At 49.8% G+C, this 27,869-nt stretch overlaps 1 protein-coding gene across 2 annotated transcripts; it reads right to left on the bottom strand.

Moving 5' to 3' along the window:
- Positions 1-5,467: 5,467 nt before the first annotated feature.
- Positions 5,468-27,302, bottom strand: KIF18B (kinesin family member 18B). 2 transcript variants are annotated; one of them, XM_006045554.3, is made up of 16 exons: positions 27,143-27,302; positions 16,924-17,250; positions 16,222-16,379; positions 15,800-15,904; positions 15,486-15,596; positions 15,208-15,405; positions 14,567-14,743; positions 13,881-13,955; positions 13,654-13,754; positions 12,838-13,024; positions 12,362-12,480; positions 8,931-9,136; positions 8,171-8,696; positions 7,154-7,243; positions 6,534-6,637; positions 5,468-6,297 (listed from the first exon to the last, which is right to left on the bottom strand). In XM_006045554.3, the coding sequence occupies exons 2-16, from the start codon at positions 17,240-17,242 to the stop codon at positions 6,191-6,193; spliced, it is 2,583 nt and encodes an 860-aa protein (XP_006045616.3). In that variant the 5' UTR covers positions 17,243-17,250; positions 27,143-27,302; the 3' UTR covers positions 5,468-6,190. The 2 variants fall into 2 exon arrangements, with proteins under 2 accessions (XP_006045616.3, XP_025135734.2); XM_025279949.2 differs by lacking the exons at positions 12,362-12,480; positions 12,838-13,024.
- Positions 27,303-27,869: the final 567 nt, after the last annotated feature.

The following is a 27,869-nucleotide window of genomic DNA, read 5'->3' as shown; positions in this document are numbered from 1 at the left end:
AGCAAAGAGGTGGTGGACAGATTTGGCCATGGTCATTTGTCAAAACTTCATTACTTTTTATTTACATGCATTGTAGAAAAATCAGAGAATACAGATAAGCAGAACAGAAAAATTAATTAGCCATCATTTTGCCACCTGGAGATATAAACAGATTTTTTTTTTCTACATGTATAAATTCATTTTTAAAAAGTAGGCTCATGCTGTACAAATTATTTTGTAATCTGCTTTTTATTTCCTTGACAATATGTTGTGAACATCTTTTCATATCCATAAATATTTATCACCATCATCATTTTAACAGTTGCATGGTTTTCCACCATGTGCATGAATGTGCGTGACTGCTAAGTCACTTCAGCCGTGTCCGACTCTTTGTGACCCTATAGACTATATAGCCTGCCAGGCTCCTCAGTCCATGGGATTCTCCAGGCAAGAATACTAGAGTGGGTAGCCATTCCCTTCTCCAGGGGATCTCCCCAAGCCAGGGATCAAACCCAGGTCTGTCTCCTGAATTGCAGGCAGATTCTTTACTATCTGAGCCACCAGGGAAGCCCGTGCATGGATGTAACCAGGCCCTATTGTTGCACAGTTCTGTGCCCTCTCTCTCTTTGTTCTATATTATACTGTGATGCACATTTGCTCCAGGTAGACATAGCTCCCAGCCTCTACCTCTACTCGCCTCCTCCCAGTCTGGCTGCAGCCCCATTCTCCATGGCACCTCCTCTCCTGCTTCCCTAATCTTTGGAAGCCTCGTCATCCAAAGCCTCAGGCCAGTCCCTGGATGGCCTTCTGGACTGGACAGCAGAACGATGCTGGCTCTGGGAAGAGGACGCCTGGACACCCCTCCCCACAGCTTTCAGCCAAATCAGGTCCTATTTCAAGCTGAGTTGGGGACAATTCAAGCTGAGGACAAGTTGGGGACAAGATGACCTCCCACTCACTATGACCATCCTCTACATCAGAATCTTCCAGGATGACCTGTCTACAGCCCAAATACTTTCCGGGACAGATCAACCCTCCACCTGACCTCCACCCACACAGAAGTTGCCCAGCATGTTCCCAATTTGCCAGCCTCCAACTCAAGGGGCCCTTTTGTCCCTCGACTGCTGCTCACTGACTCCCTGCTGCTCTCCCAGTGCCTGACACAGCATGGTGGTTGGCAGGCGTGAGTGGGATGGAGGGAACATGGCTCTCTGGCCAACCCCTTGCCAGAGTCCATGCACTGGGGGACCCATCCCTGAGGAAGGGAACTGAGTGACCACTAGATGGCAGTGCTGAGCTGCCCAGATCTGAGCAGGCTGGTGGCCATAGTCCTTTGGAGGCAGGAAGAAAGCTGGTCTCAGGCTTTCTAAAACCCCTAAGTGTATCAGGCTTTCTAAAACCTCTAAAAGAGGGGTCACTAGAATTGCCTCTGACTGCTATGGCAGCGCCCTCTAGGGGACAGAGCAAGGCCATTCAATAGCTGTATGATTGTGGATGACTCAGGAACCTTCTTTGAGTCTCCATTTCCACACCTGTATAATGAGGTCTAGACAAACTTACTTCCAAGGTAGTTGTAAGAAAAACTATCAGTGAAAGCCAGACACAGCAGGTGCTTGACAAATCTAGCTTCCATTTAATAACACCTACCAGGGGCTTCCTGGGTGGTGCTAGTGATAAAGAATTCACCTGCCAATGCAGGAGGTGACCGAGACACGAGTTTGATCCCTGGGTTGGGAAGATCCCCTGGAGGAGGAAATGGCAACCCACTCCAGTAGTCTTGCCTGGAAAATTCCATGGAGAGAGGAGCCCGGCAGGGTACAGCCCATAGGGTCGCAAAGAGTCAGACACAACTGAAGTGACTTAGCACGCATGCACCAAGTGCTTTACCTGTTTCCATGTTAGCACATCTCTGATGGGGTGGGCCTGGACGGGTGGGAGCTGGGTCTTCTAGGGGAGCTGCCATGTCCTGTCGACTCCTTTGGGGTTGGGGCAAGGACAGCATGTAGGCAGGGGCACCCCACAAAGGGCAGTGTGGACAGGATGTGGGAGGTGGCAGCCAGTGAAGAGAAGTTGGGAGTCAGCACTCTTCACCCCCAGACCACTAGTTGTTTATAGCTTTGGGTCTCCCAGGGAACATGTGAGAGTTAGGTCCCACTGTCCTAGTGGAGACTGAATAGAGGTTGTTTCTCACCCTGCTTTCTCATCTCCCTGACTCCCCCAGTGGGCTCTATTCTTCCATCTTTGCCCTTTCCCAGACCTTGTGGACTTGAGACCCACAGTTCCATTGGCTTGAGAACCTCTTGGTGTGTCAACATCTCCCATGGGGATGGGTCTCTTCTACACTTGAACCTGAGGCTTCCCAAGGACAAGGCCCCCAGTAGATGGGGTCTTCCCAGTGCTATATCTATGTCTTCATCAGACTGGGATGCATCTAAGGGTAGGGTCTGTCTCCCACTTCAGACTCAGGCAACCACAGACAGAAGCTGCCTCTCTCCTTGGGTGGGAACCATCTGATCAGAGGATCTATGGTTCACTGTCAGCTGGGAGCTTCGAGGGCAGGCGACATCTTTCTGTTGGAGGACAGCTGCCTTGGGCCAGGGATGGTTCCTTCTCCCATCCTGAGCCTGTGCCCAGCCTCGCCCTGCAGGTTAGAAGCATCCAACTCCTGTGGCTGCAGAAGGGTTCTCGGCTGACCACCTAGACTCCTTCCCCTTCTCTTCTCTGTTCCCTCAGCCTTCGGAGGCATCAGTTCATTCACCTTCACAGACCCAGGGGCCAGCCTGCTGCTTTGGGGTTAATAAGTTTGGGCCCTTCTCTGCCCCATCTGCCCACCCAGCCAGGGCCTGCTCCAGCCTGCCCCCCACCTCCCAGCCTCTAACTCTGAGACCAGCTCTTTAATTGCTTTCCTTGATGTGCTCTGCTCCATGCTCCAATCCGTCTCCCTGGCTGACTGCGTCCCTTTGAGAGTGAGAGGCGGAGACCAGATGTGCCCCTGGAGGGAGGAGAGGGCTGGCAGGCAGCGTGTTATTTCCAATCCAGTAGTCTTCCAAATGGACAGTATGAGCTAGGAGGGCAGCGCTGTGGGCAAGCTGGGGAGAGCACCAGGATGAGCTGGAAGACACAGCCATGGTCTCCAGGTTCCTGGCATGACTGGTTCCTCCCTCCACCACCACCCCCCCCAAACTCCATCCCAAGGCCTGCTGGTCCCTAGTCACAAAAAAAAAAACATGGAGAAGGAGAAGACAGCCAGGACCTAGATTCTATCTGGGAACCAGGATCCCCCAAACTTAGCCTAAGAGCCAAAGGAACATTCTGGGAGTCTGAAGACTGATGAGGAGGGGTCTGGGAGGCAGGATGCCTGAGTTTAGCAGCTGCCAAGGAGGATTCCCATGCAGTGATGAAGTTCCCTGTGGGTACAAAGCCAATGGCTGGTTGTGGGGAGGACCCAGTGGGAAAAGCCCAGTGCCTCCCTCCTGACAGGTCCTGACACTGATGGAGGTTGGAGCTGACGCACAGGTGACAAGGACTCCATCTTGACTCATGTTGTTCTGTGTCTGCAGCTCCTGGCACTGAGCCTGGGTCTCTGAACTGGGGCAGGAATTTGTGCCCCGGGGTGGGACCCAGACCTGCGCTGCGGGGCCTGGGGTGGCTGTGAAGATCAGGGGAAGAGAGAACTTCTGAACTCCCTGAAGTAGAGCGAGGCCCCCCTCCCTGCCAAGGCTGGCAGGCTGAAGTGGGAGGGGGCCTTAGGGCAGCAGATTGGGGAGCCATCGATTGCCGCCTCTCATGGATGACTCTACGCGAGAACAATCCAATCTCAGAGTGTCATCGCTGCCTACGGAGGTCAGCTGGGAGCTGGCTGTCAGCTTGCTGTCCCCAACCCACTAGCCTCTGCCAGCTCCCTGAACCAGCCAGGCTGCCTCCTTCTGAGCTAGACACCTCAGCCCGACCCCCTGTGATTGAGATCAGGAGCCCACGTGCTTAACTCCATCAGCGGAGTCTTTGTACATTTAACGGGTCACCCAAGAGCATATTTTGCACCACGGAGCCATGAGTGTTTGCCTAGCAAATGGTCGGCTGCAGAACAACCTTGTCAAGAGTGACCTCTTCCCCCTGTGAGTGGCCCCCAGCCCAAGTGACTTCAGCCTCCTGCAACGGAGCCTGTTGTGCGAAGCTTGCCCTCCTGGCCCTGGTTACCAGCTGCCTTGCTCTCTGCCTCTGCACTTGCAGGGGTGATGGTGATGATCAAGTGAGATAATGTATGTGAGGGCTCCAGGAAATGCAGAAGTTATTCTATGTCGATCCAACCAGCAGGAAGCGAGGCCTCCTGAGGTCAAGGCGGCACACCAGGCCGCTGGGGGGTCCAGATGTGAGGCGGTGACTGCTTCTGTGGGACATGGCACACAGGGGGAAAAAACTCATTAAGACTAATTGGAGAGGAGGAAATCCCTGGCTCGCGGAAAGAAATGATGTCTGCTCACTTCTAAAGGGAAGCAGCTGGGTGTCATGCATAGATCCAACCAGACCCCGGTCTGAGTCCTGAAGCTGCCACTTGCCATCTAACTTCGGGCACGTTTTGTTAACCTTTCTGTCCATTTCCTCATTATACCACGTAAGGTCGTGAAGTTGTGAGCTGCCTGCAGCCAGTAGGAATGCAGGGTACCCCTTTGCATGCTCCGCTCCTCCAAAAAGGCATGGAAACTGAGCGGGGAGGGGTGCCCCAGGTAAAAGGGGAGGAGGCACCCCCCAGAGCAGTTTGAAATTAGCGGCATTATTTACACACTACTCACAAAGTGCTAAATGCCTTTAACATGTTTGTTTTCAGAAGCAATTTAAACACAAGATTCCTGTAATTTTGTTTACGCTATTCATTCATGCAGTCAGCCACGTCTTCCTGGGGAGACAGAGGTAAACTTGGGTTGAACTGTCGCAATCCAAATGAGTGGAGAGGAGAGCCACGAATGACACGGGGAGTGGACTTTTGGAGCTAGAGGGAGGAGGATTGTGGTGGGTTCAAGCAGGTGGGGGCTCAGCCTGGAGTCTTACTAAGACCTGGGGACCACTGAAATGCTCTCCCTGATGGTGGAACTCCGGGCAACCCACACCCAGGCTGTAGGAGGATAGAATGAGCCTTCAAGTACGATCACACCTTCACTCGCTAAGAGAGACCTTTAGTAGCAGGTGGTGCTGCAGAATAAGGGGCAGGTCCCACCCAGAAGGGTGCAAAAGGAGGCACAGTGGGGATGTTTTTATACCCAGATGCTTCTAAAAAAAAAAAAAAAAAAGATTGTTTGGGGACTTCTCTGGCAGTTCAGTGGTTAAGGCTCCGCATTGCCACTGCAGTGGGGCAAGGGTTCGATCCCTGATCGGGGCACTAAGATCCCACATCTCCCTAGGCCGCACAGCCAAAAAAATAAAGTTTGTTGAGGCCTTAAAGAGTCAGAAGAGGTTGCTATTCTATCTAGGTATACAGAGAAAAACACACACCAAGGATGGAGATGGTTTATTGATCATTATAATAAAAAAAATATATATCCACCTATATATATGTGGGTGTATACATGCAGAAATAAAGGATCAGAGGATATAAACCCAAGTATCAATAGCTCTTACATCGAGGTGGCAGCATTAAGGTTTACATTTCTTCTTATACTGAGTGTGTATTCTGTTTACAATAGGGTAAATATGATCAACTCTTTTCATTTGGAAATCAAGGCACCATTATCATCGTTAGGACTGCTGCAAGGGGCTGGGCTCTTGCTTCAGGCTTGGGGGATGGGGCTGAAGAGGCCTTTCTCTAAAAGCCAGGAAGAGCCAAGCTGGGACTCTCCCCCATCTGCTCCTCTTCCCATGCTCACCCCTCCTCCACTGCACAGAGCCCTGTGTTAGATGGGGGGGTGGGAGGTGGGGGAAAGAGGGTAGGACACAAAGCCCCCCATAGCTAGCCTCCTGCCTGGACGGCATTATAAACTAGGGGGAATGATGGCAGCACCCTTTCAAATAGCAACACGTTAACACTCACAAATGAATATATACACGCTGAGAAGCTGAGTGTAACAAGAGATTAATAAAGAGGGTGAGTAGCAGAATGAACGGCTGGGGGAGGACTGTTAATAAAGGAAGAGGGTGTTGGCGTTAATTGCTCTGAGCCAGGAAGGCAGGTTAGGGCTCCTGGTGCAGGCGGCTCCAGGGACCAAGAGGGGCCAGGCAGTCAGGACACCTTGATGGAGCAGCTCCCAGCTGACAGCACCCCCTTAACCCCCATCAGTTCCTCCTGGTTCTTCTGCTTTCCAGGGTAGTGGGGACTGGAGGGGGGCTCTGCAGGCCAGTTGGATGAGGGGAGGTCGGGAGGAAAGAGAAAATGAGGTTACCTCCCACCATTCCCTTCCCCCACCCCAAAACCTATGTCTCCCCTCCTACCAGCATTCCTGAGGTGCTTGGAAGGACCCTAGGCCCTCCTCTCCCCCGGGTCTCGGCCCACCCTGTCCCCTCCATACTTCTTGTCTCCATCTGCCACTGTGGCCCAGACCATCCTGCTCCCAAATGCCAGTCACCTGGGATTGCCAGGGGCCCAGCTGGCCTCTTCAGGGTGGTGCTGGGAAGGCGGGCGATGCGGCTGCGGCCTCGGGCAACTCCCAGTGAGCGGGAGATGGAGGAACTGCAGTCAGGGGGAAGGAAGGAAGCAAGGAAGGAGGGTGGGAAGGTCACAGCCAAGTCTGTGGACTATGGGGGGGTGGGGGGGGGATGGGTGGTGGTGGTGAGAGCTAGACACCGAGCCTTAGGAGCAGGGGGAGACTGGGCATCAAAAGGAAGGGGAGATGAGTGGGGTTTGGAAGGGAAGTAGAGGTGAGGGGTGGGTAGTCCACTGTCTGGGTTATCCAGCGAACATGTCTCCCTCATGGAGAGGGGGCCCACAGCCTTTACCAAAGGAGGGAGACACCCACCTCTAGTATAATCCCATAATAGCAGGAACCCGGGACCCTCGGTCAGACAATCAGTCGCTGGCCCTGCTCACAAGACCCCCACACTACTGGCTCCAAGGGGTCCACACACACACACACACACACACACACACGCACACACACACGTGCAGGGCCTGTAGTTTGCCTGGGCATCCGCTGCCCTGGTAAAAGCTCTTTCTCTGCCTCCACCCCACACATCCCCTCAACCTCACCTCACAGCACGCCTCTTCTTGCGGGCTGAGGTCCCGGAGAAGGAAGATGCTGGCTTGGGGCCCTTCATGGTGAACAGGGGCATGGGGGCGCTGGGGAGGGAGGGAGACAAAGGGATCAGAAGGGAACCAGAAATGGGTGCTGGCCACTCCCCTCTCCAGCACCCAGGCTGGTGGGGCTGGGAGGGTGGACAGGATGACCTCTGAGGTTTCCTTCTCCTAGGAGGCGGATTCCTCTCCCTGCCCCACTCGGCCTTGGCTGACAGCTGAGTGACAGCCCTGTTCTGGGAGAACATCCAGGTGTCAGTTTGTGGCATGTCCAGGGAACTGGAGTTCAGACAGTTTCACCCTTCCACCTGCCTGGCTCTGAGCTTGTTACCGAGAGGAGGGTTCGGGCTGTGGGAGGGATGGGGGGTAGTGGGCAGCCTGCCACCCTTGGCCTCCTGAGTCCAGGTTAGTCTGCAGCCTGTTCGAGTCCAGGTTAGTCTGCAGCCTGTTTGTGGTCCTGAGCTGGCCACTGCTCCCCCGCCCTTCCATTTGGGCAGGGGGCAAGGGGGAAAGCAGCTTTCCACCAGAAAACGCTGAATAAAGTTTTCTCAGGATTCCCCTCCCTTCCCAGTTCCAGATGCTGGGCTGGATCTGGGGTGGAAGTGGTGGAAACAGGTATTTCTCAGAGGAACACAGAACTCAGGCCAGGCCTGAGTGATGCAGTGGGGTGGGCACCCCGGGTTAGTTCCTACTCCCTGCTGGCAGGGGGCTTCTGTGAGCTACTGTGGGCATGTCACAAACCAGCACAGAGCTGGTGGCTCTGAAGTATAGACAGACAAGGCAGGACCCCCAAGAGAAGCCATGCCTCGACAGAAACTCATCCTCTGCTCCCCTGGGCCAGGATGCTGGTCAGATCGAAGGGAGAGTCATAGAGTCAACTCCAAGAGCAGACTGTCTCCTCTTCCCTTTGACAGCACCTCTGGCCCTTGCTGACCCCTTATCCCCTGTTGGGAGGCTGGAAGGGAGACTCACCTGGGGATGAAGGGCTGATCCAGCCTGTTTAGCTCCTGGGGGACACTGTCCCAGCCAACGCATTCGTGGAAGCCCAGCTTTGCAAGGGGCTCCTCGGAGAGGTCAAAGGTGGCATTGAGGTCCCGAGAGGGCAGGGGCAGAGGAGTGGAGCAGTTCTGCAGAGCGGAAGGGCCCAGGGGCACCCGGCTTTTGATGACAGTAGCTGGGCAGAAGCGAGGAGATGGGCAGGGAGAGGGGGCCCTCTTCCCTGTGGGGGTGCTGGGCCCACATGGAAGCCGAGCCTCAGGCAGGATCCCCCTCTTCAGGCAGGGCAGGAGGGACTGGCGCTGGCGCTTGGTCCTCAGTTTTGGGGCCGGGGGGCTGTCTGGCTCCGAGGGGCTCGGTCTCCTCCTCTTCTTCTCTGTGGCTTCCCGAGATGCCTGGGGTGGAGTGCAGTCTGGCCCAGGTGGGACCCCCAGAGTGTGTGCGAGGCCACTCAGTTGCCTTGCCATGGTCCGAGTAACGGGGCCCGAGTATCCTGCAGACTCTGGGCAGAGAGGAGGAGGGTGCAGAGAGGGATCACAGGTTGAAGAAAGAAGAGTTTCTAGAATATGGGGAGACACGAGACAGGCAGGAGTGCCTGACTCCTCAGGTCTGCATGACTCCTGGGCCTCTCTGTGCAGATGCCCGTGATCCCAGGGGTCCAGCCTCCCAACAAACCATGCATCTGAGGCTGTGGCCACCCCTTGGCAGAAGGAAGCAGAGCAGGGCTGAGACTCACTTGACTCTGAACGCAGCTCTTGAGCCAGAGGTGCCTTCCTGGCTGGGCCAGGCTCCCCAGAAACCTCCCCTCCAGGCTCAGCATTTTCCTCTCGCACCAGCTGCTGCAGCGTCTCAAATTCTGCGATCATGTCGGGGGTCAGGAGGTTGGCTGCTTGGAGCAGGGAATACTGGCGCTGGGCCAGGCACAGCACCCTCAGGGCCAACCTGGAAGAGGCACAGGGGTCCCCGCCCTGCCTCAGCTCTCTCGGCCACGAGCAGCACACAAGCACTGGACCCCTCCTGCCTTGACGGGACTGCCTGGCCAGCCTCATCACCCTCCCAGTTGTGCTGAAGACCAAGGCTGGGGGAGATGACCGTGGGTAATGGTGGGAGGCTTCACCCACTAAAAATGTCCCCTGACAAAGACGGTACTTGGGAAGTGGGGAAAGGGGACTGAGTGGCCTCGGAACGTCTGAGTTTCCTCTCAGCTCTGCCACCTACAAGTGCCATGATCTGGAGTAAGTCCATTTCCCAGGGGCCATGAGAGGTCGCAGGGAAGAGGCCGGCTCAAGCCAGATCAACAGCTCAAATTCAAGCTCCAACACTTCCCAGCTGTGTGACCCTGGATCACCTCACACCCTCAGTGTCCATATCCCTAAAATGAGGATAACACAGGCAGCTACCTCATAGGATTGCTGGGAAGATGAAATGGGTTATTTTTAAAATTTTTGGCCATGCCTGGCAGCTTGTGGGATCCTAGTTCCCTGACTAGGAATTGAACCCCGGACCCTCAGCAGTGAAAATTTAGAGTCCTAACCATTGGACTCCAGCGAAGTCCCCAAATGGGTTATTTTAGATATAAAGTGTTTAATGAGTAATTGGTACATACTCAGCACTGTAAGGTTAGCTAATTATTATATTCTATTATAATAATAATAATCATGCCATCTACCTCATTAGGATAAGAGGAGATTAAATAAGACAGGCCATTTGATCTTTGGTTCTGAGGAGACCCTCAAAAATGCATTCAGCCTGCACTTTCTATTTAACAATTGGGATCCTGAAAGAGTGTGTGTGTATTAACATGTACTTTGCATGCACTGAGGGGCCATTTAAAGGAAATTACGAGGATAATGTGATTATTGGTGTTATAAATTTAGATTCTAATAAAGCAAATTTTCTTTCTGTGAGGCACACCTATGATAAAAGAATAAACACAATTATCTCGGTGGGGATTATTCATGGCCAATCATTTATCCCTGGGTAGCACTACCTGCCTGGGCATCTCTGAGCCCCCTTCTCTGCCCTCAGTGTGTGCACAGGGAGCCCAAACTCATTTTATAAAGCAGCCTCCAGGCCCCTTTGAAAGAAGGCAGGATATAAATTAAAAAGGACACTGCAGAAACTCATTCTATATCTGCCTGAGCCACAAATTATACAAAAATAAGACAACTGAGAAAAGTGGGCATCTAGGGACAAATGCTCTGACTTGGCTGTCAGATGACCCAGGTCTGACTCTGTCCCTCTCGTCCTGTAGCCCTGGCAAATGGGGAGTTGGTCTATATCACGAGTTTTCAATTTAGGTTTCAATAAACCCATCAGAGGACATTTTTAATGGAACAGCTCTGCTTTATCTGTTCTACATATTAGACCTCAGGATAAGATTTCATTTGAAGACAGGGCTTTGCTGCTAAAAAAAATTCTGAAAAACCACTGAACTGGAAAATCTAAAATCTACTGTTTCCCAGTAGTCTAAGATTCTAAATTCTAAAGTCAAAGTGAAATTATTTTCGATTTTCTGGTTGTTAGGGTATTTCCAAGTATCAGGGGCTGCGGATCTAGAATGTTCCACAACCCCTGATACTTTGGGTCTTCCATCACTTTTATTAGTATCTGTTATTAGCTCTGTTTCCCTGGTGGCTCAGGGGTAAAGAACCTGCCTCCCAATGTAGGAGACACAGGTTTGATCCTTGGGTTGGGAAGATCTCTTAGAGAAGGAAATGGTAATCCACTCCAGTATTCCTGCCTGGGAAATCCCATGGACAGAAGAGCCTGGTGGGCTATAGTCCATGGGGGAGCAAAAGAGTCAGACACAACTTAGCAACTAAACAACATTATTAGCTCTGGACCTTGATGCCCAAATCGTAGCCAAGGTAGAAGCCACTTGTCAGAAACAACAAAATCAGAGGCAAAGCAGAAATGAGAACCCTGGTGTCCCCCATCTTCGCAACGGGGGACTCCAGGCCAAGAGACCCTGAGTCATTAGTGGCAGCCCATGGTTGTTCCCTGGGGGCCCAGGGGGCATCCCGCCAGTACATTCCTGCCACTCCTGGGCCCTGGGGAGTCGGCAGCAGGAGACAGATAATAAGCCACTGATTATTCAGGCTGCAGCATTTTTGCTGAGTCGGGAACAGACACTCCTCAACAAGAAATAAAATTAAACAGGCCCTTCTGTCCGGAAGCTTTAAATACACTGCCTAGCGTGAGGCGTGCTGTGGAGGGAGGTGTCGGGTTGGCAGCAGCAAAGCTAAGTGGCAGAGAATTTATGTTCTGGGGGCCAAGGAAGAAAATACTAGCAGCACCTCTCTATTAAGCACGGAAAGACTGATCCAAAAGCCATTTCTCTCTGGGTTTGTATTTACTTCTGAGGAGAAATAGCCTCAGTCAATCTGTCGATGAGACAGACGACAAACACCTGACTCAGGAAGGCTGTCCCATCCTCAGCAGCCGCCCAACTTCTCTTGGCTGAGCACGGGTAGCTTGGCCCTTAGACTGGAAAGCATAGCTCCAGCCCCAGGCAGCCCTGCCCTACCTTGGCATTCGCCAGCTGTCTGGATGGAATTTGGTGTTTTGCTTCCCTCTTGTCAAACTGCCAGCTACAGAGTAATAAAGAGAGGCTGCTACGTAAACAGAGTAGGCGATAATATCAAATTGTTGACAGCAGGTATGGGACAATTGGATGACAAAAGACTTGCCTCTTGGACTTCCCTGGTGTGGTGGTTAAGAATCCGTCTGCCAATGCAGGGGACACGGGGTTTGATCCCTGATCTAGGAAGATCCCACATGCCTTGGAGCAACTAAGCCTGTGCACCACAAGTACTGAGACTGCTCTCTACAGCCCATGAGGCACAACAAGAGAAGCCTCTGCAATGAAGAATATTCACTGCTTGCCGCAACTGGAGAAAGCCCATATGCAGCAATGAAGACCCAGCGCAGCCAAAAAAATAAAGACCTGCCTCTTTAACTAAAACACAAACAGAGCTTCTATGATATGCTTGGCACCACTTCTCCTTCCAGGGAGAATTCCATGGTCAGAGGATCCTGGCAGGCTACAGTCTGTGGGGTTGCAGAGAGTCAGAAACGACTGAGCGACTTTCACTTTTCTCCTTCCAGGGGGCCTGGAACCCATCACCTCCCGCCTTGGAGCCTGGAGAGGAGCAAGATACCTACTGCTTAGAACGGTCCCTGTCCAGGTTTGGTAGTGGGAGGTGGTCCACGACTGGCTTGGTCAGGTCAGGGGACCTGGGCGATGGGTGTCTGAGGTTCTGTTCCGGCACCTGGGTTGGAAGCTAGAGAGGAAGAGTGTCACAGGTAGAGAGCCCAGGGCAGCCCCCCTCGCTTTACCTGCACAGCTCCTGAAACCCACCCATCCTTCAAGAATGGGAATGACAGCTCCTGGAATGACTTGGTCCTTGTAGGGTCCTTCTCTCTCCCAGTTCAGGTCCTCCCTTCCTCCTCCTTTTCTGGTAACACACAGGCTCCCTGCTTTCAGACACACCGGATCTGACTAGTTCTTCCTGCACAGAATCTGAAAGTCTCCCAATGACTGAGATATAAGCCATCCAAGCAGAGAAGCCAGGACTGAAGGGACCCATGAGTTGGGGGAGGGGATTTTCTTCCAATATTCCACCAGCTCCAAGCCCTACCTCCTTGGCTGGGCCTTCATCCTTGTCCTCTGGGGGCTGCTCCCTATTTGAGGAGTTCCCATCCACGACCTTCTCCCCTGGGGCCTCTGACCCCAGGCTCTCCTCTTGAAGGACTGCTGACCCTGGCTGGAGCTCTGGGGTGCGGGGCTGGCTGGGGAGATGGGACGGTGAGGGGCAGCTGGGGAGGCTAAGGAGGAAAGGAGAGGTTTGCAAGGTGTGAAGCAGGGACAAGTGGAAAAAGCAGAGAGGGGCAGGATCTCTGTGGCTTCAGGTGGTACAGAGTCTGTAAGGGGTTGGATGCTCAGGTAACAGGTGGGTAGTAGCTGGGGGTGAAGAAGGAGTCAAGGATTTTCTGGTTTAACGTGTGGGCACGTTAAGTCACTTCAGGCATGTCCAACTCTTTGTGACCCCGTGGACTGTAGCCCGCCAGGTTCCTCTGTCCATGGGATTTTCCAGGCAGGAATACTGGAGTCGGTTGCCATGCCCTCCTCTAGGAGATCGTCCCAACCCAGGGATCGAACCTGCTTCTCTTACATCTCCTGCATTGGCAGGCAGGTTCTCTACCAGTAGTGCCACCTGGGAAGCCCAGAAAACAATGACACCCACCCCTTGAACGCACCTTCCTTTGAATAGCAGATGCTGCTTATATGGACTGGGGCATGATTTACTCCTCCAGCACAGAACATTCTAGGTGACAATCAGAATGCTGGGCACTGAATGAAAATCCCTAACCCCAGGTGCCAGAACAGAATCTAGGAGTCCTAGCCCTCCACAGGCTGGGGAAAGGACGGGGCAGGATAGGGTGACAGAACTCACGGTTGATGCGGAGTGCCTGGCTTGGGGGACAGTGGAGCGTCGTGCCGTGGGGCCTGGGCTCCTGCCTCATACACCCGGAGCTTCTCCCTCAGGGCGGCCACCTGGAACAAAACAGCCCATCCCCTCAGAGCCCCGGCTGAGCGCAGGGTGGTGGCGGAGCAACCTCCCCCATGAGTTGCCCCCCGAGTGCCCTGCCCCCCGGTCAAGTTCCCCAGGCGGCTCCTCACCTCAGCCTGGAGCTGCTGGCAGACGGTGGCGTACTGGCTGATGTGACAGTCCAGGCTGATCACGTTGCTCTTCAGCTGAGGTGGGGACACAGGGGAGAGATCTGTTTGTTTATTCAAAGCAGCTTTTGGCAACTACTTCCAACGGCCAGACACTGCTAGGCACCTCACTCACACCCCGGCTTCTCACCCTCAGGACTGAGGAAACGGGGAGACCAGAGGCTCACCTAACACAGCAGGAGAAGGGCTTGCATTTGACCCCAAGACCCCGGGTTCCCTGACCCATACGCTCTCCCCAGCCCAGGGGCTTTGCAGCAGTGGATCCGGGAGCCCCGGGGCTCCCTGTGGGAGGCAGGGGAAACCAGGCAACTCTGCTTCTATCTGCATTATATGTTGTTTTACCAAAAATAAGGGCCTGCTGCTAAAAACAAATCTGACAAAGATCACTGGCTGACACTCGGCCACTCCGTTCTGTTGCTTTCCTCTTGAGATAATTCAGCCTCAACCATCCCGGTGCTGTAGTATTTGAAGGACGAAGACTGGGTCACCTCTCCTCTGGGCCTTGCGGGAATGCTCGCTCCAGGTACTGAAGGAAGCTGGTGGGTCCTGTCCCCTCCTCCTCCCAGTCTGGGGGCTCCCCCGACACCCCTACACCCCCACCCCAGGCTGGCATCCTGGCTGGCACGCACCGAGAGTTTGATCTCCTTGGCCCGGTCGGCATACTTGAGGGTGTTGTAGGTGTCCTCGTAGGTCAGGCTGGAGGGGCTGACGGCAGCGATCATCACCGTTCGGCAGTTGCCCCCAATGGAGTCCTTGAGGAGGCGGGTCAGCTTGCTGTCCCGGTATGGCACATGAGACTTTCGGCCCTGGGGACGGTGGGTGGGCATGGAGTGAATGTCTAGACTAGACAGACCCAGGCCGGTACTTGGTAGCTTTGGGGTTTTTGGGGGTATTTTGATATATATATATATATATTTTTTTTTAATGTATTTATTTGGCTGCACTGGGTCTTAGTAGTGGCATGCGGGATTTAGCTTCCTGACCAGGGATGGAACCCAGGTCCCCTGCATTGGGTGCGTGGAGTCTTAGCCACTAAACTTCCAGGGAAGTCCATGTTTTTGCTTTTGTTTTTTTTTTTCCTGACTAAGCTGCTGGGCTTGCAAGATCTTAGTTCTCCAACTAGGGATTGAACCTGGTCCACTACAATGAAAGCACCAAGTTCTAACCACTGGACCACCAGGGAATTTTGACCCAGGGCTGGAGGGAGGGACCCTCGTCCTTGGCACTGGGTTGTTGCCCTGGGGAGGAGCCTGGCTCCGTGCGGCTTTACCTTTGCATCCGCCAGGGCGTTGAGGACGTTGATGAGGGCCAGCAGCGAGCGGTTGATGTTGGCTCCCTCCCGTAGCCGCTCCCCCTTGGCGTGGGTGCTGGACGCCCGCTCCGAGCCCGCCAGGTCGATGAGGCTCATCTTGGCCACACGAAGGGCCTGGGTCAGACCTGGGATCCGGTCCTGCTGCTTCACGAAGATCTGGGGGCAGAAGGCCGTGGTGAGGGGATGCTGGCCACCAGGAGTCCAGACTCAGGTCCTGGCCTGTGGCCCCTGCTCACCTGGAAGATGGCATGGGAGCGGGAGGACGTAGCATTGGCATCAGTGGGGTGCTGCGTGCGGTTACGGTTCCCCCGGGTCAGCATGCCCAGCAGCTGCTCAGCTGAGGTTGGCTGCAGAAGAGACACGAAGGGAGGGGGCTGTGGTCTCTCCAACCAGGACTTTCCCAGCAGAAGGGCCGCTCTTCAGAACCAATGTCACCTCCGTGCTATCACCACTGCCACCCCGACAGGATCCAGGACATCCCCAAACTGCCTGGTGAGGGGATCCCAGAGGACCAGTGGGGCTGCCCGTACCACCTAAGCCCAAGTCTTACCTGGTGGAAGGAAAGTCCTTGTACCACCACCCCTTTGTCGGGGTCCTCACGGATGGCAAGGGGACCCTTGGGCTCTAGGAGGTCGTGGATCTGCTCATTGTACACCTGAGGAGAAAGGAATCAGGGAGGGGTCTGGTGGAGAGGCTGGTCAGGAAGTCTCTCCCCTAGGGGGCTGGGGGATTCCTGGGCCAGAGAAAATGACAAGACATGCTTGGTGAATGACCCTTGCGAGATGACGTAACGTGACGACTAGGGTCAGTTCACACGCAGTTTCTCTTGGAGCTGTGTCCGCCCTCTGGGCCCCCGTCCTCCCACTTCCTCCTACCCTCTGCCCCTCCTGCCTGCTCCACCCCACTCCCTCTTCAGGTGGTTGTGAGAGTGAGGGATGAGGCTGCCCTGTCCTGGGGCGCCAACAGCTGTACCTCCAGGTAGCTGATGAGCACCTCGAATCTCTTCTCCTCCCGGCAGGCCTCAAGTCTTCTGTACAGCTCCATGGTGGTCAGGTACATGATGCCAGGGTCCCCCTCTCTTCCCAGCATGGTGTGTGTCTTCCCGGCCCCGGTGGCCCCATAGGCAAACACTAGAGAGGACAGAGTAGGGAGGAGGGTGGTGAGAGGGCTCCTCCAGGGCATTTTCATCCGGTTAGCCCCTCTCCTCCTCCAAATCCCTTTGCTTCCTTCCGCATGCATGGTTGCACTGCTCCCACCCACCCGCAGCCCCCACGTCCCCAGCTGTTGAGTTCTCCGTGTCCTTTCCTGGTCCCCCTGTAGGCCTGTGGACTTGAGGGCAGAGGGGTCTCCACCACGGGTGGAAGCTCGTCCCTTCCTCGGGGCACCTTCTGCAGCCTGGGTAGCTTCCTCTATGGAAAGCCCACAGTTCTTTCCCTCACTTCATATAGCTCAGCTGGTAAGCACACACTTGCAGGTGTGATTTTGTGATGGGTCTTCTCCCTGCTCTAGACTGTAAGCATCCAGAGGGCAGGAACCCTGTCTGTCTGACCTATTGTATCCCAGGGCCCAGCAGAGTGGCCCCCACACCAGAGAAGACTGAGTGAGGGGCCCACAGAGAAGGCAGGGCCAGAGCCTTCCTCATCTGGTGCCCAGCGGAGGGGCAGGCGGGCTCACCTGAGCAGTTGTAGCCCTGGAGGAAGCTGTCCAGGATGCTGTGGGTGGTGTGCTGGAACACATCCTGCTGGGTGGCTGTCTCACCGAAGACCCGGTCAAAGACAAACGTCAGGTCTTTGCCCTTCTTCCTGGGGCCATCTTGGGCGCTGCCCCATTTCAGGCCAAGGAAGCCCCCATCGGGCTCCTCAGGGTCGAACACCAGCACACGCTCGTCTACCACCTGAACCACAGGCCGCCGCTGACTCTCCAGCTCCTTCGGAGTGGGGGGCCGCAGCCGCACCACGACCCGCAACATGCTGTCCTCCACCGCCATTACCATGGCAACACCTGGGCACACAGGCGATGGAAATGAGGACCAATCTCACTCAGGCCTGACCGGGTATTTCTCAGTCTAGTATTCAGGGGCCTTCTCCCACCTCCTCTACAGCTCATCTCCATTTTATACCTCGAGAGAATAAAATTATTGATGCCAGCACCAATTACTAACAAATATCTTTCTTCTTCCCTGGTAGCTCAGCTGGTAAAGAATCTGCCTGCAATGCAGGAGACCCCAGTTCAATTTCTGGGTAGGGAAGATCCCCTGGAGAAGGGATAGGCTACCTACTCCAGTATTCCTGGGCTTCCCTGGTGGCTCAGATGGTAAAGAATCCATTAGCAAAGTGGGAGACCTGGGTTCAATCCCTGGGTTGGGAAGATCCCCTGGAGAAGGGTGTAGTAATTCCAGTATTCTTGCCTGGAGAATTTCTATGGACAGAGGAGTCTGGAGGGCTGCAGTCTATGGGGTCACAAAGAGTCAGACATGACTGAGCAACTAAGAACAGCACAGCACATCTCTTTTTCTCTTGAAATACCACCTTTGCCATATCCAGGTGACTGTATAGGTGGGCTTTCTATTATGTTCCACTAATCTATCTATTCCTGTGCCAACACAATAGTTCCTTTTAAAAGGAACACCATTCCTTAAAAAAAAATTTTTTTATTCATTTATTTGACCACAGTGGGTCTCGGTTGTGACATGGGGTCAAACCCAGCCACCCACAATAGGAACATGGAGTCTGAACCACTGACCACCAGGGAAGTCCCCACAGTTGCTTCTTATCTAGCAAGGCCAGACCTAACCCTACCCCCAGCTTACTTTTTCATTATTTTCTTGGCTATTTTCAATCATTTTTTTTCTATTTGACTTTAAGAATATCTACCCCCAGCTTACTTTTTCATGATTTTCTTGGCTATTTTCAATCATTTTTTTTCTATTTGACTTTAAGAATATCTACCCCCAGCTTACTTTTTCATGATTTTCTTGGCTATTTTCAATCATTTTTTTTCTATTTGACTTTAAGAATATCTTTATCAATTCCGTCTCCATTTCAGAACCAATTCCCCCTCAAAAAGCCCAGCTGGGATTACAATTGGAACTAATATTAATTAATATTAAATTAATCAGCATCTCCTGATATGATATTTATTTTATATTAGATGTTTTCATATAAGAACATGGCTATTACCTTTTGATTTGTTCAGGTATTTTTTGTAGATTCAGATATTTTCTGTCTTTTTTTTTTTAATGTCATTGTTCTTTTAATATAATTCCCAAGTACTTTATGAACTTAATTGCTATTATGAATGGAATACCTTCCCCAATCTCCATTTCCAGGCGGTAAACACAAGTAGGGAAAAACATGATTAATTTTTACATATTTGTCTTTTACCTACAATCCTCAAACTCTCTTATTAATTCCAACTGTTTTTTATTAAAGCTTATTGAGTTTTCTGAGTACACAATTGTATATCAGAAAATAATTTTTTTACCCTTTCTTCTCCATGATTATACTAAATATTTCATTTATTGTCTATTGCATTCCCTTGAGTTAAATGATAATGATGAAAATAGGCACCCCTGTCTTGTTTTTGATCTTAAAGGATCTTGATCTTTACTGCTTTATAGAGATATTAGTTTTCGACTTTTAGACAAATAGCTCATTATCATACTAGTAATTTCATCTGTTCTTATTTTTACTCAGAGTTGTTATCAGGAATATCTAGAACTTTATCTGATGCTCTTTCAGCATCTCCTGATATGATTATATGCTTTTTTTCTCCTGTATTTTGTTGGCATGGTAAATTACTTGATATTATTCTTGGCATCAAATCAATCATGTACTCCTTTTTAAAAATTTTTATTTTTTTTTTGGCTGCGCCTGGTCTTAGCTGCAGCATGCAGGATCTTCCATCTTCATTTTGGCATGTGGGATGTTCAGTTGTGGCATGCAAACTATTTAGTGGCATGTGGGATCTAGCTGCCTGACCCGCGATTGAACCTGAGCCACCTGCATTGGAACAGAGTCTCAGCCACTGAACCACCAGGGAAGTACCCCAACTATGCATTCTTGAAGAAATATCCTACTCCGGCCATACTTGAAATTTCCAGTTTTCAAATGGTCAAATATGTCAACCTCTTCTTTTGTTATTTTCATGTCATATTTAAGAAGACAGTCCTTCCCCAAAGTAATAAACACTTTTTAAAAATATTTCTAATACTTTTCCTTTCTTACATTTAGGTCTTTATCCAGATGGAATTTATTTTTGTGTATGCGAATGGTATGAGAATATTTCTAAATATCTTTTCTTTCCAAATGGCAAGCAATTATCTCAAGATCATTTATTAAACAGTGAATTCATTCTCCACTAATTTAAATGCCACATTTAACATAACTAAATTCTCATATAAACATGAATTTGTTTCTGGATTCTCCATTCTGTTTTCCTTTTCCAGTAACTCACTGTTGTAATTACTGTGGTTCTATACCACTTACTGTTCTTTTTCTTGGACATTCTTGGGCAGCTTATCTTTATATGATTTTAGAGTCAGCTTATGAAGTTCTATGAAAAATCCTGCTAAGATTTTAATTGGAATTATTTTGAATTTATAGATTAATATGAGAATTAGCATCTTTACAATATGAAGTCTTCCATATAGGAATATTGTATCTCTTTTCATCATTCACAACTTTATAATCTTTAGTAAAGTTTTATTATTTTCCTCACATAAATTTTGTAAATTTCTTGATAGATTTACAAATAGTTACTGTACAGTCTTTGCTATATTGGAAATAGGCTCTTTTAAAAATTACATTTTCTAATTCATTTTGCCAGAACATAGGAAAGCTACCGATTTCTGTATGCGGATCTCGAATATGCGGATCTTGTATCTGGCCACCTTGTTGAACTCCCTTATGAGTTCTATTAGATTGTCATTGATTCTCAGGTTTTTCAATTAAATGATGATGTTTGCAAATAATGACAATTACTTTCTATTTTTAGCTCATCTATATTTAGTTCCCCACCCTCCACTACCCATTAGGAATGGGTGCTAAATTCTATCGAATGCTTTTTTGGCAGATGATCACACGGTGTTTCTCCTTTAGTCTGTTCATGTACAGGGTGACATGGATAGATTTCCTAATGTTGCCCTGGTAGTCATTCCAAAAGCTTACTTGTGTATTCCCTCTTGAATTCCCCTCAGACCTTTCTGTGTGCTTTTTTCATTTCTCCTTCAAGCCAGCCTACCAAGGGTAAAATTGGAAATTCTGGAATGCAGGAATCACAGATATTCCTGGAAAAGTCCAGCTCAAGTCTAGGAATATATTAACAGGGATAAGAAAAGGGCGGGGGGAGCTGTTCGAGGTTGGGGGGATAGGAATAGATGAATGCTTTCCTAGGAAAGAGTAGGTTCTGCCAACAGGTCACCATTACCAAGGTCATGCAGCAAAGAAACGTGGGATTTCACCTAATACTCCAGCCAACAACTCATGTTTTCCTTGGGGGATGAGGCAGAACCGAGTTGACTTCAAACTCTTGTCCTTCACCCCTAAACTTCCCAACTTCTTCCCCACACAGAACAGAGATGTCAACCAATGATTATTTTTCTGAGTTTAATTAATTCTATTCTTGTCTCAGCCATCAGGCCATCACAATAATAAACATAATAGGTAAGTGTCCACTCAGGAACTGTTCTAGACACCTTATACTTTTCATCTCCTTTCGACTCTGTTGCGACCCCACAAGATAGATACTATTATTATTATTTATCTATTTTTTACTTTTGGGCCACACCTGGCAGCATGAGGCATCTTTGTTTCCAGACCAGGGGATTGAAACCTCACAGTGCAAGCAGGGAGTCTTAACTGCTGAACTGCCAGGTAAGTCCTAATAGATACTATTCTCAGTCATTTTTCAAGGACAAAATTGAGACAGAAAGGGTTAAACAACTTGCCCAAGATCCCAGTGGTAGTGAGTGATGAATCCTGGTTCCAACCCAGGCAGTCTGGCCATAGAGCCTGCTACACTGCCTCGTAATGACATTATATACTACGCTCTCATGCTTACATTGTTGTAATGGTCCCTTATGTTTGTATAATAATTATAATCCCTTTCATGTAACTAGCATTATGCCTTCTGCAAACACTTTCAGATAAATGGACTGAACATAATTTTCGACACTCAGAATGCCTGTTTCCTATCCTCGCATTCCCACCTCCAGGGAACTTCACTTTTTTTCGGTTTCACCACACAGCTTGCAGGATCTTAGTACCTTAACCAGGGATCGAACCTGGGCCCTTGGCAGTGAAAGCACAGAGTCCTAACCACTGGACTGCCAGGCAATTCCTAGGAACCCCACTCCTGTGACCAGGCAAGTGAAGGCAAAGGGTGCCTGGTCCCACAGTCTGAGTCTATACTGGCTGCCTTAAGGCCAGTCCCAGCTCCCCATTGAGAGGGTATTAGCTGAGGAGGAACCACAGAGCAGCGTCACATTCAAAGCAGGAAATTAAAAAGGGCACTGGCAGCAGAGTGCGCCTAACCTTTGCAATTCTCTCCTCTCCGCCTCCTGAGGGCCAGCGAGGCAGGCTGTTTGCCTAATGAGATGTTTTCCTTCTTACGGAGAAAGTGCTGGGGGCGTCGGGTAGGAGGTGGGGAAGGGGGAGGGTGACAGTGGCATGGCCCCAGTCAGGACACCTGGGTCCTGGTCTCTGCTTTGGCCTCTGACTGCTGGGGAGGTCTTTCCACCAGCCAGACCTCGTGGATGTCACATCAGCTTCTCCCTTTGAGAGCTGGAGAGAACAGCTACGGATCTGCGCCTGCCCCAGGGGGATGGGAGATTAATGAGAGAAAGTTTGTCAAGTTTGCTTTGATCCTCAGTTGGAAAGAGCATTTCAGCCCAAAGTACAAGGGAGATGATTCTTTAATAAGATCTTCAGGGTTCTGAGCGAGCCACAGTCACGTCCTGTTTCTAACCCGGGGCAGCTCATTAAAACCTGGAGGCTAGTTTGCTGCCAAGCTGGGGATGGGAAGCCAAAATTCGGTTGTTTTCAGGGTAGCTTCCTCTGCCCACCATCATAGGGACGGATAGAACAAACAAGCCCATGCTCCTCAGAAGCCCCTGAAGAAGAATGCTTGAGGACTTGAGAGGGTCTGCCTGCAGACACTGGGAGCTCAGGAGGCAGGTGCCTATCCTTGGGTGTTGTACTTTTTATAGCAGTTGTTGTGGCCCCCTTCATTGCTCCTTCACAACTCTAACGCAGTGTTTCTTGTCCTTAAGCTCCAAGAGATTAGGACCCTCTGCTGATACAGTCTGTGCACCCCGAGATAACTTGGAACCAAATCCAGAACACAGTAGATACTGTGTAATATATTTGTCCTATGAATGAATAAAGGCCAGAAAAACCAGGCTGAAGCCAAAAGCCTAACAATAATTTTGATTATATAATAGCTAACATTTATTGAGCACTTACTATGTGTCAGGCACTATGCTAAGTGCTTTACAAGGGTTTCGTTTAACTTTCACAACAATCTCATTCTGTAGTTATTGATACAATTGTTACATCCCTACTCTACAAAGCAAACTGAGGCTCAGGAAGGACATTGTCACATCAGTGGTAAGTAGCAAGGCCAGAACTTGACTTTGTCCTGTCATCAGAGGCACTGCTCTTCATCCAAGGCTGTTCTGCCCTCTACCTGAGCTTTTGCAAGTCCCACGTCCCCTCACCTTAGTGAAAAACGTCCAAAGATGCCTTTTTCTTTCTATGGGTGGTAGTGCAGAGATAGCACTGTGTTCTTTTGTTTTTTCAAAAAGACAAAACTGTAACTAAGGACAGTTTTGTTTATTCCTTTCTAATCATTTTTTATTCTTCTTGTCTTGCAGGCTAGGACATTTATTTTTCTTGTCTAGCTAGGACCCTGGGTACAATTTTGAAAGCAGCAATAGGGGCTTCCCTGGTGGCTCAGTGGTAAAGAATCCACCTGGCAAAGCAGGAGACACAGGTTCAATCCCTGGTCTGGGAAGATCCCACATACTGCAGAGCAACTAAGCCCTCGTGCCACAACTATCGAGCCTGTGCTCTAGAGCCTGGGAGCCACAACTATAGAATGCCATGTGCTGCAACTGCTGAAGCCCTTGAGCCCTAGAGACTGTGCTTTGCAACAAAACAAGCCACCGCACCACAACCAGAGGGTAGCCCTGGCTTGCCACAACTAGAGAAAAGCCTGCACAGCACAGAAGACCCAGCACAGCCAAAAATAACTAACTAAATAAAATTATACAGACTGAAAAAAAAAGAAAGCAGCAATAGTGAGCAATCTTGTCTCTTTCCCAATTTTATAGGGAATGTTCCTATTATTTCACTTTTTTGTTGGTTTAAGGAGATTTGCCTCTATTTCTGAAGTGAAGTGAAGTGAAGATCTCTCAGTCGTGTCCAACTCTTTGTGACCCCATGGACTATACAGTCCATAGAATTCTCTAGGCCAGAATACTGGAGTGGGTAGCCATTTCCTTCTCCAGGGGACCTTCCCAACACAGGGATCAAACCCAGGTCTCCTGTATTGCAGGCAGATTCTTTACCAATTGAGCTATCAGGGAAGCCCGCCTCTATTTCCAGCTTACCATTAAAATAAAAAACATAAATGGTTATTGACTTATACTTTTGTGCCTAATGGAATATGTTTTTTTCCTTTAATCTGTAAATGTGTAAACTGTATGAATAGATCTTGTAGCATTAAACTATTCTCCCATTCCTGCGATAAATCCAATATGATCATACTGTAGTTTTTTTAATACATTGTTGGCTTCTGATTACTAATATTTTATTTCAGATTTTTACAACTACATTTATAAAAGAGAATGACTTGAAATTTTCTCTGCCTCATTTTTGGTATAACAAAATAGACTGGAAATGTTTTCTTTTCTTTTTTTTCAGGGAGAGTTTCTACATGTTTGCTGCTGCTGCTAAGTCACTTCAGTCGTGTCCGACTCTCTGCGACCCCATAGGCAGCAGCCCACCAGGCTCCGCCGTCCCTGGGATTCTCCAGGCAAGAACACTGGAGTGGGTTGCCATTTCCTTCTCCAATGCATGAAAGTGAAAAGTGAAAGTGAAGTCGCTCAGTCGCGTCCGACTCTTCGTGACCCCATGGACTGCGGCCTACCAGGCTCCTCTGTCCATGGGATTTTCCAGGCAGGAGAACTGGAGTGGGGTGCCATTGCCTTCTACACGTTTCAGTTCAGTTCAGTTCAGTCGCTCAGTCATGTCCGACTCTTTGTGACCCTATGAATTGCAGCACGCCAGGCCTCCCTGTCCATCACAAACTCCTGGAGTTCACTCAAATTCATGTCCATCGAGTCGGTGATGCCATCCAGCCATCTCATCCTCTGTCGTCCCCTTCTCCTCTTGCCCCCAATCCCTCCCAGCATCAGAGTCTTTTCCAATGAGTCAACTCTTCGCATGAGGTGGCCAAAGTACTGGAGTTTCAGCTTTAGCATCATTCCTTCCAAAGAAATCCCAGGGCTGATCTCCTTCAGAATGGACTGGTTGGATCTCCTTGCTGTCCAAGGGACTCTCAAGAGTCTTCTCCAACACCACAGTTCAAAAGCATCAATTCTTCGGCACTCAGCTTTCTTCACAGTCCAGCTCTCACATCCATACATGACCACTGAAAAAACCATAGCCTTGACTAGACGGACCTTTGTTGGCAAAGTAATGTCTCTGCTTTTTAATATGCTGTCTAGGTTGGTCATAACTTTCCTGTTTAGATGCCTGTGTATTTCTGGTGGAATTTGGTGGGTTTTTTAAATGTGCTTGAAGGTAGGTGGCGCTAGTGGTAAAGAACCTGCCTGCCAGTGCAGGTTAGACGTAAACAGCCCGTTGGATCCCTGGGTGGGGACGATCTCTTGAAGGGAATGGTAATCCACTCCAATATTCTTGCTTGAAGAATCCCATGGACAGAGGAGCCTGGCGAGCTACAGTTTATAGGGTTGCACAGAGTTGGACACGACTGAAGTGACTTAGCACCGCAGGGCATGGCACAGAAGGTAGTTTTTAAACTAATTAAATTTCTTCAGTAGTCCTAGGTTTGTTGAAAATTTTCATAGCTTCTTAAACAGTTTTGGTGAGTTGTTTTTCTTAGAAATTTGCCCAAAAGCATTATCAAAAAGGGTTCCCATTTAAGTCTTTCTCTTTTAATCTTTGAGTAGCCAAAGTTATGTCCCTATTTTAATTCCTAAGGTCACTTTTTCATGTTTCTTTTCTTTAGTCTTAATATTACCAGAGGTCTGGCTTTTTTATTAGTCTTTTCAAAGATACAGTTCTTGGCTAAGTTAATCATCTCTATTATATAGTAAAATTCTATTTCATTAATTTTTGCCCTTAACTCATTTTATTTTCTACACTTTTATTCTGTTGTTCTGTTCTATCTTATTAAAATTGGATATCTGCCTCACTTTGAGCTTGAAAATGAAAATATTCCAATGTAAGCATTTAAGACTATAAACTTACCTCTAAGTGTTCTTTAACTGCATCACCCAAGTTTTATAAATGGCATTATCACTGTTTAATGCTAATTATTTTTAATTACAATAATGATATCCTATTTGACTGAGTCATTAAAAAAATTTTTTTTAAATCCAAGTGTGGGTTTATTCCTTTTTCTTTTGTATCTTAAGCTTAACTGCTTGTGGAAATAGAATATGGTTTGTACAGTACTCTGAAAACTCTTTAGATTCACTTTGTGGCCAGACAGAGACAATTTTTATAAAGACCTCTAAATATATGCTACTTGCATACTTTTTTCTTTAAAAAAAGGTAAAAAAAAAAAATGGAGCTAGGCTGGATAATAAATATAAAGAGGAACAAATTGAGACACTTTAAAGTCTCTCTGAGGGTGGAAAAATTCAATCATGAAATAGGCAGAGAAGGACTGGATATGTTGGTAGTTGTTTGAAGCATGGAATTTGGTGACCAGAAAGGATAGTGATGAGACTGGAGAAAGCAGGGTAACATCCAGGAGAAGCTTATACAGAAAAATGTTGTGGATGTTCTCCTTGGAGCTAAGCTTAATTTCTCTGCTTCCTAACCTGTAAAATGTAAATATAAGTATCTATGCCATTGCGTTGTTTTGAGGATTAAATGGGTTAAGTCATACCTGGTAAGTCAATAAATGTTAGCCAACATAATCAGAATTTATATGACCTACTGGCATTTCCCCCTGATACCAGAAGATCCACAGTCTGAAGTTAAAAGAAACAAACAAAAAAACCTATTTCTCATGACAGACCAAGCTTATGTTTTCCGTGTCACTTTAGTACATTAAAGAGTCAAAGCTAAGAGAAAGGGCATCCCAGAAACAACAGCAGAAGGCCTGGTGTTCTGTCATGCAGACGTTCTTTCATTCCTTCCTTTATTCAATCAAATATTTACTAGGTGCCCCAGTAACTAAGTTACGACCCCTGGCACAGCTCTGCAAACAGTTCTGCATAGATATACAGAGAGGATCTTGGCTACTCCATACAGATGTGCAGAGTCCCAGGTTTTCACTCCCGGCGCGCGCAAGGCCCAATTCTTCCTTACGTGTGAGTAAGAAGACCTTTCCCAGAGCGGATGTACAGAGGGCTGGGCCGAGGTGCAGACGTGCGGGCCCCAGTCAAGGTCCCGTACAAATAAGCAAAGGGTCCAGATCTCCCGTGCAGGCATCTAAGGAAGCGACTTCTCCCCGCCCCGCCCCCACGCAGTGTTCGGAGACCACCACCCAGGACCTGATTGGTCTTCAGGCTGCACCTCTGTGTACAGCACAGAGGCCCGGCTCCGGCTTCCGCCGCCGCCAGCAGCTCGGTCCGCGAGTCCAGACATGAGCGCAGGAGCCCGCGGAACCGGCTCAGCCGTGGGCCAGTGCTTACCCTTCGTCGGTTCTCCGTCGCTGGTGTAGCCGCTCGCTGCAGGGTCCAGCCGCAGCAGACCGGAAACCCGGACCACCAGAGATCGCCCCCTCCCCAAGTACCCTACCGGCGCCAACCTCCGGCCCGCGCCGCGTGTTCAAATTAGCCGGGTCGGCTCTTCCGCGCTTCCCATTGGTCGCTGCCCGGATCGCTGATTGGCTGTTTCCTAAGAAACAAAGTACAGCTCGGCATTGGCGGGCGTTTCCACAGTGCGCTTGCGCACTTTGCCTTCCTGCTTGCTGGAGGTTTGAGGCCGTGTGCCTGAGATCGGAAAGAGCAGGAGAAACCTTTATGGGGTAGAGGTACCCAGGGGGCCAGTTATGGCCTGTCTCACTTACCCTTGGGACTGAGTTCGTCATCAAATGCAGCAGCCAGACATCAAACACGTTTTCAAACCTGCATTTTCTGTGGTCTCAGTCGGCATCCACTTATCCAAAAAGGGATTTTCAGTTGCTGTCCAGGGTTTCTTCTCTTCCGCGACCATCCAAAGAATGAACTTCAAGCCAGCGGAGGCAGAGAATGGCCCACTTGGCTTTATCAGTGTCAGGATTATCATGGACAGACTGTTGAGTATGAGTAGCACACTTTAGGGCACCTCTGGGCAGCACTGTCTCCATCCTCCACAGCGGCCAGCTACTTGGATTCTGGTGGGCCACACTCAGGCTGATTCCCAAGCCCGGGGTTTGTG

The sequence above is a fragment of the Bubalus bubalis genome, chromosome 3 (genome assembly GCF_019923935.1).
Source record: "Bubalus bubalis isolate 160015118507 breed Murrah chromosome 3, NDDB_SH_1, whole genome shotgun sequence".
Classification (NCBI taxonomy): Eukaryota; Metazoa; Chordata; class Mammalia; order Artiodactyla; family Bovidae; genus Bubalus; species Bubalus bubalis.
Note: the sequence above shows the minus strand (reverse complement) of the source record. Positions and strands in the feature narration are given on the sequence as shown.

What these genes read in the sequence shown, in the direction of transcription:
- KIF18B (XM_006045554.3), bottom strand. Translation starts at nt 17,242, where the DNA reads ATGGTAATGGCGGTGGAGGACAGCATGTTGCGGGTCGTGGTGCGGCTG. An exon ending in CCAGGGCTACAACTGCTCAG is followed by an intron (nt 16,380 to 16,923) that starts GTGAGCCCGCCT and finishes TGTCCTCTCTAG; the next exon opens with TGTTTGCCTATGGGGCCACC. An exon ending in ATGAAGGCCCAGCCAAGGAG is followed by an intron (nt 12,481 to 12,837) that starts GTAGGGCTTGGA and finishes CTTCCTCTCTAG; the next exon opens with CTTCCAACCCAGGTGCCGGA.